Consider the following 16,929-nt stretch of genomic DNA (forward strand, 5'->3'; position numbering starts at 1 on the left):
AGGATCACTTGCTCAGGGAAAAGGCCCAACAGCATGATGAGACATACTACTTATGGGCTATGGCCTTTTTCATGGCCTTCAACCGGGCCTCTACTTTCCAGCCTCAGCTGGTTTCTGAGACGGTTGGTGTTCGGACCTTCCATTTCATTGAACGGAGTCTGACCAACTACTATGAAATGAGCATCGTAGATAAGAAGGATATCACCTCCTGGTCTAAAAGGTGAGAGGACATTCTCACTATGGAGTATTCCGTGGAATTCTTGATCTTTCTTTTTGTGGCCTGGGCAGTTTTAAATAATGCCATTTTATCTCACCTTCCTATGCAAAGACAGAGGAATTCCTACTCAACTTCTTTTCCTTGTCTCTCAGGATGCATCTGGCTCTCAAGGCTTACCAAGAACTGCTGATGACTATGCATGAAATGGACCGTTCCCAGGAAGAAGCTGTGCGCAACAGCAGCCACGTCCTTAAGAGTAAAGATCTTCTTTTTTTTTCATCAGCTATTGAGTTATTTCCTGGGATAACATTCTAAATTTTCTGCTGGAAGTAGAAACCAATTTTAATCTGTGCCAATTCTCAGGGAAAAGCTCAAAATTACATTTGCTCATAGATAAGTCCAGACCTTTTAAGTTTTCTAGCCATTCCCTGAAGATACTATAAATTGAAGTTGTAGTCAATGTACCTCTAGGAGCCTCCATGTTTTTCTTACCAGAGGTAATAATTTGCTTAGCAGATACAATTAGAAGTGGAGAATGAAGAGAAAAGCAAAAGTGGCCTTTCAGCTCCCAAAATTAAACTACATTTAGGGGTGGTGGTGGTGGTGGTGGAATCTTTACCCACTTTATTATGACTTCCCCTCTCCCTTATTTAGGAAATCGTTGGATTTGCTTGGATGAACGACAGACTAATGACAAATGCTTTCTTCCTTTAGATAACATTTTCTACATGATGGAATATCGGGAGTTGTTCCTCACTCTTTTCCGTAAGTTTGATGAGAAAAAGCAACCCAGGTCATTCCTGAGAGATCTGGTGGAGACGACTCATCTTTTCTTGAAGATGCTGGAGAAATTTTGCAAAGGGAGAAAAAACCTTGTGGTCCAGGTATTTTGGGGTTATGGGGATTGAGTTCCTTTCCTTTGAATTTCCAACGATTTCTTTTGGAACCTTTGGGTCAATGTGCATATTTATTCTTTTCACTGTTAGCCAGTTTTTTCTTCAAGAAGCTAACTGCTTCCTTTCTTCATTACTATGCCAACCAACCAACCATAAGTGGTTGTTGTCGGTTCTGCCATCTTCGGCTAGGTGCCTTCCTGGCATCCTGCCATCAAAGGTTAGGGTGGATGGGGACAAATGGGCAATAAACTTGTATGGGGATGTGATGGGAAATGGGGGTGGGTGGGATGACAGCTTGACAGAAGACCTGGAAAGCACTGGTCCAGTTCGTGCCAGTCCTCGAAGCCACGCACCCTGAGAAGGGAATGCGGATTGCCCCAAACATCTCAGCAATTCTCAAAATATCAATGTGGTTCCTCATTGGATGAAGGCAAACTGGTCCAGTGAGGAGGGTTGGGATGAAGGGAAAAATCTAACCTTTTGCACAGGAATCTTAGTTCCAGCCTGACTTTACTGCAGCCAGCAACTTTTTGTAAAAGAACCTATCCCTTCACCTAAATGAAATCAAGGGTCTTTCTTTCCTAAGGGACCTCACTGAGGCAGGTTGATCTGTGAGAGAGCGCTTAGCCAATGCCGTATAGAAAGCCGAGTTTGAATCTAGCTAGAATCTAGAGGATCTTTGGCCTAGAAGAGATGCTGCTAAAGTAAAGTTCTCAGGGACCCCAATCAACATGGCAAATAAGATAAAAAAGACTTCTCTTCTCTCAAAGCACGATTCAAAAATTTGTTCCGCTGCAGAGCAAGAACCACAGGAGGAAAAAGAAGTCCAAGGCTCGTTCTACTGCGCCTGGTGTGCAACCACAAACTCCCGAAGAGTTGGAGGAGGTGTGGCCAAAGCTGGTGGAGCAAATAGATAAGTGCATAAAGGTAAGATAATCCAGTTGACAGGAAGAGGGCATCTTGCCAACTAGAGGGCAGGAAGTTGACTCTTCAGAGTGCAGACGTCAGGGCCTCTGGGCTCCATCTTGCTCCCAATGAGCAGAAATCCTTCCCCTTTTTGGCATGTTGTCTTGTAAAACAAGATGGGGGTTCAAGCTGCAGAAAGTGCCAGCTGGGCACTTCTCAGAGAAGAGTCTTCTGCCTGGAGGTGCCGGGCCTGGAACCCGTTACCTTCTGCATACAAAGCACAAATACAGTACTCTGTGGCTGAGCTATGGCCTTTCCCTAAAAGTCATAAAAACCCTGTAAGCGAGGTGTACAAAAAAAGACATATTTGAAAAAAAACTAATTGCACACAACCCTTGCGAACAAAGGAAGAGCTCTCCTGGATATCTTTATAGGGTTGGGTTTTTTTTGCTGTTGTGCAAGTTGTGTTACTTTGTTTCCAGATCACCCTTTGTAGAAGGAACATGGACACTAGATCCATAGCTCTTTCCTTCCTTTTCCCCCTTTCTCTAAAGCAATGGGATGGTGGGTGGGTGGAGGCATTATTCCCTTTGCTTAACATAGTTCCTGCTGCTAGATGCTTTCAATGCCAGGTTTTTCTTCCCATCTTTTTTCTCCTCTGAGCCCAGTTTGACGTTTTGGGACAACAATCTGGTTTTTAAAAATGGTTCTTCCTAATAATTACAAGTCAGTGCTGTTTCCCAAGACTTCATCAAAGTGGGCCAGAAGGAATGATGGTTCTTGCTATTGTCTTTTCCATCCTTTTCCCGAGGATTCTGTGCCGTTCCAGCTTATCCTTGATTAATTTACACCTGTGTAAAACTTGCTTCGGCTACCTGAAGTCCATTGGTTGACTGTTAGCAAAATGCAGAATCTTCTATTTGGATCTATAACATTTCTTGCTGAAATTCTTTTGAGGGGCAAAAAAAAAAAAAAAAGGAGGATCTTGCTGTCCCAGACATCCATCCAATATCTCTTCTTGCCAGGGTTTTGAGTCTCCTCCAGATGACATCATTCCTTTCGATGCCGCTTCAGAAGTTCCGTTAGAAGAGCAACAAGCTGAGGCCATGACACGGATCCAGGACAGCTTATTAATTGGCCAGGCCCCAGAGGCACTGTCCCTCCTGCGCTCGGCAAGGTAAGGGAGCAACTTCAAAGATGCATCTGTGTGTCTTTTTAGCTTTCAGATAAAAACTGCAGGTCTGGCGTGCAACAGTTCAGAGCAATATCTTATCCCGATTCAGCCCGGTTGTTGCTCTCCAGCAGATGGAAATGGGACTAGAAGGACAATGATTGGGTAGGAGCGTCTGCTCATCAACATATAAGCGAATCTTCTGAATTCCTGCATTGAGGGGGCCCTCAGTGGTAGCAAACGAACCCTTCCAACTTCACCATTCTTCCAAATGTCAACCCAAGACTTTTTTAAAAAGTAAAAATCCCGTTAACAGTCTTATTTAACGAACAGGACTATTATAATAAGATGAAATCAAGAGAGCAGTTTTCAATGGTTTTTATATGCATAGTTAAATGACAGATTTAAGGTAGACATTAGGGCAATTGAGCAGCAGGAGATAGAATTTGAAGCCAAAATTGTGTACAAATGATGTACGTACAATTTCTAAAAATATTGTAAAGCTTTGTTGACATTTGCAACAGAAGAGCCAGTTTGGTGTAAGCACCAGCCTAGAAACCAAGAGACTATGAGTTTGTCCTGACATAGTTATGAAAACCAGCTGGATGACTTTGGACCAGTTTCGTCCATCCCAAATCAGTTATATTTTCTGAACCTTTACAATAACAGTTGCTAAGCAATAGATAGATATTGGTGGCTCTGTGTTTAACCCTTCCTGTAGTGTCTGCAGTGCTTGATGCTGAGGAGAAGGGAAATGTATCTATCTCCTGCACTTAGCTAAGATGCCTTTGTTCTGCTCCATAAGGGAGGTGTGGCCCGAAGGAGACGTGTTTGGATCATCCACTGTTGATCCGGTTGAAGAAATGGAGCTGCTGAAGCAGATCTTATTTGCCAACCTCCCTCGTGAGTATATACCCTCATGAGTACGCAGCTTCCCTGAGACTCAGAGTTGAAAGAGCCGTAGTGACGCAGTGCTTAGAATGCAGTACTGCAGGCTGAGTCTGCTCACTGCTAGCAGTTTGATTCTCACCAGGCTCAAGGTTGACTCAGCCTTCCATCCTTCTGAGGTCAGTAAAATGAGGACCCAGATTTTTTGATTTTTTTTTGGGGGGGCTGATATGCTGCCTTTGTAAATCGCTTAAAGCACTGTGTAAAGCACTGTGAAGTGGTATATAAGTCTAAATGCTAGTGCTATGGCTAAGACTTTCTCTTACCACTGCCCTTCATAGATTCTTTCAACAGTTTAGGATACCTTGGTCTTTTTCTGGCTGGACTTTTTTTTAAAACAGCAGCACAACATTATGCAGATCCCTAAGGCAGAATTTCTCACATTTCTATAAAAACAGTGCATCATGCATGTATGCACAGACACACGTTTTCTCAGGCGAGGCGTTTGTGTTTCTGAGCTGGATTAATGACATTTTCCTCAAAACCTCCTGCATGTATTCAGGGCAGGCAGCAACTAACCCAGATGAGTCTGAGGGGGCTGCTGAGGATGAGGAAGCTTCTGAGGAAGAGTTGGCATCGGTGCAGGTATCTGAAAAAGAGTTCAGCTTCCTGGATTACGTGAAGCGGTAAGCTTTTTTCTCGGTCTATATTTATCTTCTTCATGCAAGTATTTCAGATGTCATACATTTTCCCTGCATTCTTAGCCGACCCATAATACAGTTACTCCTTGACAAATGACTAGTGGAGTCTGCCCGTTATAGTCGTATGTTGTGATCTTTGTTTTGAGGTGGTCGTTACATGAATGGCACGGTCGTAAAGCGAACACTGTGATCATTAAGCGAAGTGGTGTTTCTCTGTGGGTGCTGGTTTTGCCAAAAACTGGAAGCGAGTATCGGGTTTTGACAAAGCCATTGTAAAACGTGGCCACATGACCGAGGGGTGCGGCGAATGAGCCTACCTGCTGCCATGTTGCCGAGCACTCGAGAAGTTCAGTCATGTGACCACAGAGGGGGCCTAATCGTTGGAACTTCAAAACCAGGTCATAAGTCCCGTTTCCCTGGTTTGTCATAATTTACATAAGTGGCGTTAAGTCGACCACTAGAAACAGTAATTGATGCATCTGAAAACACTGAAGAAACTGAATGCTGTTAGTCCCTTGATGTTCTGAGTTCCAGCCTGCGTGCGCAAGTAATCTTCCCCTGCTGTTTCCCAGAACATGCCTTTATGTCTGTATCCTGTGGTGCAGGTTTGCTAGTGCAAATGTCGTCAAGGCCTACGTCCTGCTGTTCAGAAACTACCAGCAGAACAGCCCCCACACTAATCACTGCGTGGTCAAGATGTTGCACCGCATTGCCTATGACCTCAAGATGGAGGCCTTACTCTTTCAGCTTTCAGTCTTCTGCCTTTTCAACCACCTCCTCAGTGACCCTGCCGCCGGCGCTTATAAGGTGAGGCGGAACAAAGATGTGCGTGGCTGATTATCAGTTTGATGAGAGATTAAATTTGAAGTGTAAGCCTTTTGTACTGACTAGATTAAAACCATCAACTACAACACAGGCGGAGGGAGCAGACGTCCCTAGGTACAGGTAGTCCTCGACTTATGGCCACAGTCGAGCCCAAAATTTCTGTTGCTAAATAAGATGTTTGTTAAGTGAGTTTTGTCCCATTTTTACAACCTTTCTTGCCACAGTTGTTAAGTGAAGCACGCAGTTAATAAATTAGTAACCTGGTTGTTAAGCCAAACTGGCTTTCCCATAAACTTTGCTTGTGAAAAGGTCTCAACCCATGACCCTGGTTGGGACACTGAAACCGTCATAAATATGAGTCGGTTGCCAAGCATCTGAATTTTGATCACGTGACCATGGGGATGCTGCAAAAGGTCATAAGTGTAAAAAACGGCCATAAGTCACACTTTTCAAGGCTGTTGTAACTTTGAATGGTCACTAAATGAATTGTTGTAAGTCGAGGACTACCTGTATAGCATGCGTTTTCTGTAGCTGTGCTTGTCCTCTAAAAAACCACCACCTCCAAGATCAGGTCTTCCATAGAACTGGTCTTTTTGCTGGTGATCCATAAACCACAGAAGACCTGGATATGTGCCAGTGCCTGCAGGGTTGGGAAGTTAAATCACCCATTTCTGTGTATCTGTTTTGTTGGATTCATGTTTGGGGAAATATTTGGTGTTTTTTATTTTTTTCATTTTGCATATGTGTTTATTGTTTTAATGTCTTGTTAGCTGCCCAGAGTCAGGTTTTAGGTTCCTTTCCTCACTTCTGTATTTAAAATGAATAAATGCTGGACCACATTCTGAGCAATGTCAAATGGTGGATCTTTATATAGGTAGCCCTCAACTTAACAACCACAATTGAGCCCAAAATTTCCATGGCTAAACAAGACAATTGTTAAGTGACTTTTGCCTCCCCATTTAATGTCCTTTTTTGCCAGTTGTTAAGTGATGCAGTTGTTAATAACCCAAATGTAAAGTAAATCTGGCTTTCCTGTTGATTTTGTTTAAATGAAAGTCACAAAAGGAGTTCCCATGACCCTGGGATACTGCAACCATCACAAACACATGCCAGTTGCCAAGCATACACATTTTGATCATGAGACAATGGGAATGCTACAATAAGCGTGAAAAATAGTCTTAAGTTACTTTTTTCAGTGCCATTGTAACTTTCAACAGCCCGTAAATGAATATTTCTTCAAGTGGTCAAGCACCACTTGAAACACAAATTGCGGTGGGTGCCTTTTTTTAGACTACAAAAGATATTTCAAGACTTTAACTGCAGCTTAAAATGCATGAATCATGCCTATCACAGGCTTACTTGAAGCTCCGAAGCTGCAGCAGACCATCTATGGTTTAAATATAGGCAGAATGGCAGAACACACAATCCTGCAGTCCTGATAGGCTTCTTCCCAGTGGAGAAAGATAAGGGTATATTGGGATTTCAGAATTCCTAACCAGTATTCATCCAGTTCTTTTTTTAAAGCCTTATTTGAATACAGAAATCAAACTACAACCCCTATGGAAAAAATGTTTGCAAAAATAATTGATATTTTTCATCTAGAAGTCCCACAAACAAAAAATAAATATATGTCCCAAATTTCAAAAAACCCTTTCTGTGTTCTTAATTTGGACATGCATCCTATTTTCTCCCATCTATAATACAATATCCCTAAGCAGAACTAAAAAAAAGTATACAGAATATAAATCATCAGTCTGCTTCACTGGGAAGGCGAGGGAACATTTCATTCATTCATTTGTTCACATTTTAACTGCCCCTCTTCTTCAGAAAAGAAGAATTTTCTTTAATGAAACGATTTTTCACTTATTCACAATAATTGGGACTTGGGATTCTTGCTAAATGACAGGGTCATAAGGCACGATATCATGTGATTGCTCTGACTTCTGACAGCAGTTTCTACAGTCCCACTTGCCACTGTTAGGTGAAACCCATGTGGTCACAACATCCTGTAGTCACATTATCAGCACTTACAACTCCATTACCTCTGCTTATCTGAAGCTGCCAGTGAAGATTGCATATGGCAATCGTATGACCACAGGATGTTGTGATATCCTAATTACGATCCAGTTGCCAAGCACATGAATTGGGATCGTGTAACTGTAGGGATGCAGCAACGACTGCAACTGTGAGGTTGTAAGTCCCTCTTATTCAGCTTCATTGAAACTTTGAATAGTCACTGAATGAGCAAACGTTAAGTGAGGACCACTTATTCTTTTGGACTTACAACAAACAAAACAAAATGCCTGTAAATTTTAGGAGCTGGTGACATTTGCCAAGTACATTGTGGGCAAATTTTTTGCCTTGGCATCAACCAACAAAAAAGCCTACGTGGAACTATTGTTCTGGAAAAGCACAGCTGTGGTTCGAGAAATGACTGAAGGCTACACGGTGTTACAGGAAGATGGAAGGTAAGGTATTAGGTTAATACCTAATTTCTAGGGATGGGGAGCATTTTGAGAAATGTTGCACTGGAAGATGGACTACTACCTGCATAGTATTGTCTGTAAGTTTAAGTATTGAATAACAGGAAAATATCTCCAGCCATTTAGACAGCGTTCTCAAATTATGGGAGCTTTGGTTTTAAGGAAATTGTACATTTTAAGGTGGGAAGGTAACCAGAGTCGTAACAAAAGTTGCTCTTTTTCCAGCCGTTGATTTGAAAAATGGAAAGGAAAAACTAGGAGTTGGTCATATGCAGGATACTAAAATAGAAGTGGGGAAAAAAGACGGCTCCCTAATTTCTCTGATCAAACAGGCTTCCAGGGTATAAGGATGAGTGCACACACACATGCATGTGCCTGCATTCACCTTCAAGTCGCTCCTGATTCCTGGTGACTACATGGACTAGTTCTTAACACTTTTCTTGGCAAGATTTCAGAAGCCGTTTGCTGTTGCCTCCTTCCAAGGGCTGAAAGAGAGAGAATACCTGGTCCAAAGTCACCCAGCTGACTTTGTGCCCAAGGCAGGATTAGATCTCACAATCTCCCAGATTCTGGGCCAGTGCCTTAACCACTACGCTAAATGGCTTCTCATAGATGAGAATATTTATGAAGATGAAGCCGCTGGGTGATGCCATCCAATGGCAAGGGGTTAGTTATCATCAGTACTTGGCTACATACCTCTGCCCTGCCTGATCAAATAAGGCTTCCTTGGTTCTTTTCAGTATCTGGAAGTTGTGGTGGTCTGAATGGAGGGGGAAAAAAACAGGCTTTGAGTATCTGGATCTGAGGATTTTCTACCTTTGGTTCTGAGTGAGGCTGGACTCGCCCCACTCAGACCTGATGTGTGATGTGTTTTGTCTTCATGTAACTCCATCTTGGATCGGGAGGCCCTCCTCACGGTCATACATGCTTTATGCACACCCTGGTTGGATTTCTGCCACTCTATCTGGAGCTGCCCTTGAAGACCAGCCGCAGCTGCAACAAGTCCAGAAGGCAGCAGCATGGATAATAAAATGGGTGCACCTCATTATGACCTATGAGCCGCGGTGGTGCAGTGGTTAGAATGTATGCGAATGCAGTACTGCAGGCTACTTCTGCTGACTGCTGGCTGCCATCAGTTTGACAGTTTGAGTCTCACCGGCTCAAGGTTGACTCAGCCTTCCATCCTTCCGAGGTAGATAAAATGAGAACCCAGATAGTTAGAGGGGCAGTAGGTTGACTTTGTAAACCTCTTAGAGGGGGCTGGGAAGCGGTATATATAGCTCTTAAGTGCTATTGCCATTGCTAATGGATGCATCTCAACATGCCCGTGTAATGCCGCTATTCTGCAAGTTGCACGGGCTCTTGATAGGCTTATGGGTGCAAATCAGGGTGCTGGTTATCGCCAATGAACCCTATCTGGCAGAGGACAGGTTAACTTTAGATCAACGTGTAGGAGGCCATATCAAACAATGTGGCTGCCATCAGTGCTACATAAATCCAAAAACCGTGTGAATGTTTTTTCTTCCTACAGAAATGCTCAAATTTTAGATACTGTTTCATGGGGAAATTTTCTCAGTAGGATATTTCTTCCCTTCACAGTTCTAATTCACACAAAGCCTCCTCCCATTGGACTGAAAAAGAGGAGGAGGAACTTCAAGAGCTCTACCACAAGTATAAAGAAGTGGAAGGTAGGTACCTAGGGACATCAGAAGAAAAGCCAGCCGATAAGCAGTGCAAGATCAAAACTCACTTTAGGGCTTTCTATTCTGCGGCTGATAAGAATGTAACTGAGCGCTTGGGGTGAGCTGGAACTTCCATAAGAAACGCTTGGAATCCCATAAGGAAGACTCTTTATTTGGTGGCCCACTGCAGAACAGCCTCCAGTGTATTCCTGACTCCTCCTTTTTTGGAGCTCTAGTTTCGAAATGAAAGAGAAGTTTCTAATGGAACGGATTTCCAGAAAAGCAATCACTATGTTATGTCCCAAGCTGCCTTTCTTCCGTTGTTAAGTTCTCAAATTCCAACGTGCTCTGAAGCCAGGCAGCGCTGTTCTAAGGTTGAGTGCTGGTACTATGGGTGGTTGTTAGTCTTGGGTGCTCTGGTGGGTTTGTTTTTAATCTTGTAAGTCTCCCGCTCGTATGAGGTGGGAGGCTGTACAAATGATCTAAGTTAATGTTCTTTTCATAATTGAACACAAGGCAGCGTTAGCACGATACTTTTATCCTGGCACATCAGATTGCATTGTCAGAGCATGCTGTGTTAGTGCAGCTCTTATAAGAGAAGGTTTCCTTCACATTTTGTTCCCCTAAAGAAAACAAGGGAAAGGACATTGGTGTGTGTGTCTGTGTGTGTGTTTGTGTTTAAAAAGGGGAAGTGTAGTTTTGAAACTGGTGCTGTATTGCAGGAAACCTGAAGGCAAAGCCATATAACCAGGGAGAGGATTATCCTTATACATGCTACAAAAGGCTATCCGAGCCATAACTAGGCATGCATGTGTACAGATAGTCCTCAATTTATGTCTACAGGGGAGCCCAAAGTAGTTATTAAATGAGTTTTGCCCCATTGCGTGGCCTTTTTGCCACGCTTGTTAAGCAAATCACTGCTGTTAGTGAGTCGTGTCTTCGTTAAGTGAATCTGACTTCTCCCATTGACCTTGTCAGAAGCCAACTGGGAAGGTAACAGATGGGAATCCCATAAACATGTGTCTGTTGCCAAGTGCTCGTATTTTGATCATGCGACTGGGGATACTGCCAGTGTTGTAAGTGGGCAAACTGGCCCTAAGTCACTTTTTTCAGTGCTGTTGTGACTCTGAATGGTTGCTAAGCGAATGTTTTGCCTGTATAATGCCTGTATAATGCTTTGCTTCTCTCCACTGTCTTAGCCAAAGTCCAAGCACCAGGTCTTGTGTTCCTCTCAAAGCCTTGTTTTTCAATCCCTCAGGTGAAGATGTGCTTGATAACATCCTGTCACATGTCAGCTCTCATCACCGAGGACGAAAGCGGGTGGCCAGGAAACTGGTGCAGTTGGGGTTGGTGAGCAGCATGCGAGACTTTCCTCCGGAGCGGTAGGTCATGCTAACATTTCCCATGAATTCAGGATCTTCAAAAACAGATTTTTTTTAAAAAAAAAAAGCAAACGATGATCGGCACGTATGCATTTGGATGCAGATAACAGATAATCAGAGTTGGAAAGGATCTTATAGGTCATCTAGTCCACACACACACACCCGCCTAAGCGAGAGGCAAATGGCAGTCCAAATGGCAGTCCAATCTCTTCTTGAAGGTCTCAAGTGATGGCGGTCCCACAACTTCCGAAGGCAACTTCTGTTCCATTGGTTGATTGTTCTCACTGTCAGAAAGTTTCCCCTTATTTCCAGGTTAAACCTCTCCTTGTTCAGTTTCCATCCATTATTCCTTGTCTGGCCTATAGGAACTTTAGAAAATAGCTTGACCCCTTCCTCTCTGTGGCAGCCCCTCAAATATTGGAGAACTGTTATCATGCTATCAAGCCCAGTTCCTGTAACCCTTCTTCATATCTTTTAGTCTCCAGTCCCGTAATCATCCTGGTTGCTCTTTTCCGCACTTTTTCTAGAGTCTCAACATCTTTTTTACAACATGATGACCAAAACTGGATGCAGCACTCTGTCTTACTAAGGCTTTATAGAGTGATATTAGTACCTCACTTGATCTTGATTGTATCCCTCTGTTAATGCAACTTAGGATGCATACGGATGTTATTAGGGAAGGCTCGGATTCCTTGAAATGAGCGACTGAACTCTCTGCCATAGCTCTTTCTTACTGGTAATTTCAATCATATTTCCCTAAACGGAGCTCCACCTTTCTACCCTTTAGTCTCTTGCTTGATTGTGTAAGCAGAAAGGTGTTGCTTCTGCTACTTCCATCCCGCTTGCCGAGTGAATACTTTTTCTTGGCTAGGAGCTATAGTAACAGAAGAGGCATTAGTGGGAAGGATGGTTAAAGGATGAAATGGGTCTTTGCTTTGTCTCTTAACACCTTTTTTATGATTCTTCAGCTGTTGTGTGTTTTATTTCATATTTATTTATGTTAATGCTGGGAGCCACCCAGATGGATGGCTCACATGTTCTTGAGATGGAATGGCTATAAAATGTATTTTACACATAAAACAAGGATATGTAAGTTGAAGGATATAGATAGTTCTTGGTCAATGATGGAAATTAGGACCAGAATTCCCATTAGTAAGCAATACAGACAATAAAGAGTGACATTATGTGACTGTGTCACTTGGTGACGGCAATCCCAGGATTCCCTATTGCCATTGTTCAGTGAGGTAGATAAGTGACTCCCAAGAGACTCGCAGGCAGCTATAGTCCAGGAAGGTCAGGAGAGGCTCGTGCCAAGCAGGATAGAAGGCAAATAACTTGCCAGAGTGACTAACAACCTTTCTTGCCAGCTTCCAAATTGATTTTACTTGAGGGAGGCTACCAGGGAGCATCGCAAATGATGATTGTGTATACAGGACACTGCAGTTGTTGTAAGTGCAAATCAGTAGCCGAACTCCCAGGTTGCAATCCTATGATTGGTAGATTTGCTGGGACAGATGGAACTTCAATGGCTGGTCCAGTTGTTCAGCACCATTGTTACTTTGGAAACTGGTTAAATGAGGACTACCTATCGTTTTGAACCCACTTAGAAGACAAAACAAGCCATGATACCCCCTCCCCATTTTGCCTTTTGCCTAGAAATCCTAGCCGCACTCCTTTGGCTGTTGTTATCATTCTGCCCACTGTGGCCTCTGTTGCCCAACAAACTTAAACGTGGGCCCTTAGCAGCCAAAATATTGCCTTTCTCGGATAGAAGATTGCTTTGAAAAAGAAACAAAAAAACCAAGACTGTACATTTTGATAGAAGAATTCAACTCTTGGGTATTTTGTTTTTTTATTGAAAAGGCCTTCTGTTGCAACCAGTACTGTAGTGACAAGCCTGGTTTAATTTCCTTCGGCAGGAAAGGGACCCGCATTGTGCTATGGACAGAGGAGCAGGAGGCAGAACTTCGTCGACTCTTTGAGGAGTTCCGGGACTCCGATGGTGAGACTGCCCGGCTGGTTAGCAGAACTTCATCTGCACCCAACATAGTAGATTTCTGGTGTCTGGAGGCGTGAGAGATAAGCTGGGTGGAGATGAGGGAGCCGGGACCGGAAATATTTTTAAGGCTACCCTCACAAACTGTCTTGGTGGTGAATTCTCTGCTGTGGAGGGTTGATTTTCCAGTGAGCCTCCTAAAGCTAAGAGTTACTTATCTTTGTTTGGCAATCTCTGCTTTTTCTGTCTCCCTGTCACCAAGGTTTGAATTGGCTTGTCTGAAATTATTAGAAGTGGTTCTTGTTTAGCAACCACAGTTGGGACCAGCAACTTTGGTTGTTGTTAAGTGAAGTCACTAAGCAAAACTGTGACTGTGCTTGTGATGTTATTGCAGCTTTCCTGATTTGGCAAATGTTATAAACATGGAGATTGATTATAAAGTTACCTTTTCATCACTATAGTTTAGGGTTGCTAAATCAAGCAGTCGCTAAACAAGGACTACCTATAGTACTTTACCAGTATTTCCACAGACAGAATGTAGACTTGGCATCAGAATAGGAATTTCATATGACATTGTATTTACTTGCTCTGGGTCACTAGATAAAGAGAATGTCATGGAACCAACAGGGGGAAGTAAATATGCTGGTATACTGTTTGCTCACACTGCCTTTGCCTCTTTCCTCCCTCTGTAGATATCCTGTCCAATGTAATGAAGCACATCACAGCGAAACGATCTAAAGCCCGCATTATTGAGAAGATGCTTAGCATAGGGCTGGTGTCTGAGCGTAAGGAGCTTTACAAGAAGCGCAAGCGCAAATCTGGCTCGCTTAGATCGGTATGCTACACACACACACACACACAATCCTTTTTCCTATCTGCACACCTTGCTTTGAAAATGTGAGCATGCCCACATCTATGCATCTACAGCATCATAAATCCTAAGCTAGTTTGATTTATTTAACAATAGGAGGGAGGGGGTATATATCAAGCTCTCACCGATGCAGTTTCTCAGATCCTCTTTGAGTTTTCTGCCAAAGGTGCTTTTTCAAGGGGGAACTGTTAGAATTGAAGAAGCTTCTTGGATGAGAAGTGAAATGTCCTCAAGGAAGAACAAAGAAAGTCCAGTTGCCTCTTGAAAAAGCACCTTTGGGACAACCATGACCTGGATGAGAATCTCCATATTTGACCTTTGAGCTTTCTTCTTTCCTTCAGCTCTACTTCTTCAAACATGCCTTTTTCTCCCCCCAAAATAGCCTAGAATTGTTGTTCTAGTCAAATTGACATTTGCTTCAGTCTGTCAATCTTTTCTAACTGAGCCTTTCAAAATATCAGTAAAAAGAAAAGTAGCTCACAAGGGATATCCAAAATCTTATATTTATTTTAATATAAAATGTCCTCCAAGAGACTAATTTGAGCCAGCCAAAAATAATGAGGGTGATGAAACTACTGTTATTACATCTAAGGTAATGGTTGTTTTTGTCTCTGGTGTGGATTTTTGAAGGAGGAACACCCTAATTTAGCATCTCCTGCTGTTCTGTACTCTTAAGAGATGGACTTAAGTTTCTTTCTTTCAGAATAAGACCTCGTTCCCCAAAGTTTCTGAGGTGCCTGACCTGGATGAGATAGATGACCAAGATGAAGAGGAAAAGGATGATTTGGATAGTGAAGAAGAAGAAGATGATGAAGAAGAAGAAGAACTGGCCAAGGAGGATGCTGGAAATGACAAGGACCAAAAATCCTGGGGCAGGTGGTCTAAGAAAATATGGGGAGATGCTTCAGATCGAAAACTTGTGCAAAGCCTGAGACAAGAAGGTGAGAAATTGATCTGTCTGATTGCAGAAGAAGGAACTAGAGTATACAGTGATGCTGCTGTCTAGTGTCACAGAATTTTAGTGCTGGGATGCAAACTCAGCTTTCTACGCTCCAAGAATTTATCTCTCTTCAAATGATCTCTTAAAAAATTATCCAGATACCTCCTGCACAACCACCCAGAGTGGTGTGAAGTATGGGCTAACCAAATTGCCTAACTTCCAAACTATATAACTTTGCATCCCCAGAGGAGAGGTGGGTATTCAGCAGGTTCTGACTGGTACTGGAGAACCGGTAGTGGAAATTTTGAGTAGTTCGGAGAACCGGCAAATACCACCTCTGACTGGAGATTTTACAGTATCCTTCCCCTGCCACGCCCATCAAGCCATGCCCACAGAACCGGTAGTAAAAAAATTTGAATCCCACCATTGCCCCAGTGGCTATAAAAGAGGTTTATCAAGAGAGATAAGTAATCCGATTGGGGTGGGAGTTTTTGGAGATCGCTAATTGACGTAACAGATCCCCCCCCTCATGCATTTCTACCATAATCTCCATGTGTTACCCATATTTTAATATGGGCCTAAGCACATTCATTAGAATGGATTTTATCTCTTCATCTCAAATGGAATCATTTTTCCCTTTCGTAATTTGCTTTTCCCTTCCCGCATTATCCTTGCAAATAAGAAGCTCCAATTCTTAGGAACATTGACCTTTTTTGTGATGGGCTTCAGATCATGAAAGCCTACAACATTTTTTTTTCTAGTTTTGCTGGTGTTCCTGTTTCTAAGAACTTTGATACATTAAACTAGTTTACTGTTTTGTGGGGTTCTCCCACAAGCTGTGTTCTGAAATGGGACTGGCCATTGCATGACTTTTTCCTTCTCTTCGTGTAGAGATGGCCTTCAGGAATATGATAATGTGGAACTTTTAAGATGACTGCTGATGGATATCTGAAGGAGGAGGGGGATTTTCAATTTGTGTGATTATATTCATACAAAGGTGTCTGATATCCTGATGTCAGTATGTAATTGGGGCACCTGTAAGATTAGATCACTGTGTCTGTATTATTATTTTTTTGCTGTTGCTTGCACCCCTTGGCCTGCTCACCTTCCCATGCAATTTGGCCCTGCAGGTTTTGCTGGTCCCTTGCTCTGGCTTCAAAACTGCTTGAACAAAACAGCTGCTGCCCGTGGAGAGGATGGTAAGTAAATGCAAACAAACTGGGGGTGTCAAGACTTATTTGACAAATGTATGTGGCTGCCAATCTCACTCAAAGTGACTCTGTGAATAAAACCAGGAATTAAAACATTTTACAAACCCTTCAAAATAATAATAAGAGATAAAATGGGATTATGAAAGTAAGGACGTTACATACAAGGCAATCAGCACACAGGGTTCCCCCATTATCAAGGCATCCCAAAGACTTGCTGAAAATGTTCTGGAAGGCCATGAGGACTGGGGATAACTTCACTTCAGGAGCGAAGATGTTCCAGAAAAGGTTCACCTCTTAGGTCCTTTCAGGTAGAACTCTTTCACAGCTCGAATCACAGTGTGCCTCTCCTGCCAGGTCTCATGTAATAGAGAGAAGGCAGTCCCTCAGATACTCTGGCCCCATGCCAAAACCATCTCCTTAAATTGGACCTAGTAGCAAACTGGCAACCAATGGCAGCACACAGCAGAGATGTAACATGTGTCTATTTAAGGATGGTCATAATTGCCTGAGCTGCCACATTTTAGCGTAATAAGATTGGGACTGGGTTAGAGACTTCTGCCCTCACTGTGAGTTGTGTACGGGGAGTGGGGGGGCGTGCATGAAGGGAGGCTCAGCCAATTTCATTGCACACATGTTGTATTCTGACAATAAAGGTAATAGTAAGTAATAATAATAACTTTTGCAGCAGCTGAAGCTTTTGGATACTCTTCCATGGCAGACCCATGTAGGGTATTTTACAGTAATAGTCCATCTGGGAGGT

At 42.8% G+C, this 16,929-nt stretch overlaps 1 protein-coding gene across 2 annotated transcripts in view; it reads left to right on the forward strand.

The window, feature by feature from the left end:
* The window catches only part of TIMELESS (timeless circadian regulator), a 49,771-nt gene that overhangs the window by 22,729 nt on the left and 10,113 nt on the right, over positions 1-16,929 (forward strand). For both annotated transcript variants that reach the window (XM_026717419.2, XM_087925216.1), the window contains exons 11-25: positions 3-220; positions 370-473; positions 932-1,101; positions 1,912-2,040; positions 3,045-3,196; positions 3,996-4,093; positions 4,641-4,764; positions 5,385-5,586; positions 7,921-8,072; positions 9,687-9,775; positions 11,028-11,151; positions 13,071-13,153; positions 13,840-13,982; positions 14,722-14,959; positions 16,089-16,157. In XM_026717419.2, coding sequence (XP_026573204.2) covers positions 3-220; positions 370-473; positions 932-1,101; positions 1,912-2,040; positions 3,045-3,196; positions 3,996-4,093; positions 4,641-4,764; positions 5,385-5,586; positions 7,921-8,072; positions 9,687-9,775; positions 11,028-11,151; positions 13,071-13,153; positions 13,840-13,982; positions 14,722-14,959; positions 16,089-16,157 — 2,095 coding nt within the window. The remainder of the gene's footprint in view (positions 1-2; positions 221-369; positions 474-931; positions 1,102-1,911; positions 2,041-3,044; positions 3,197-3,995; positions 4,094-4,640; positions 4,765-5,384; positions 5,587-7,920; positions 8,073-9,686; positions 9,776-11,027; positions 11,152-13,070; positions 13,154-13,839; positions 13,983-14,721; positions 14,960-16,088; positions 16,158-16,929) is intronic.

The sequence above is a fragment of the Pseudonaja textilis genome, chromosome 2 (genome assembly GCF_049901715.1).
Source record: "Pseudonaja textilis isolate UNSWEBS1 chromosome 2, rPseTex1.2, whole genome shotgun sequence".
Taxonomy (NCBI): Eukaryota; Metazoa; Chordata; class Lepidosauria; order Squamata; family Elapidae; genus Pseudonaja; species Pseudonaja textilis.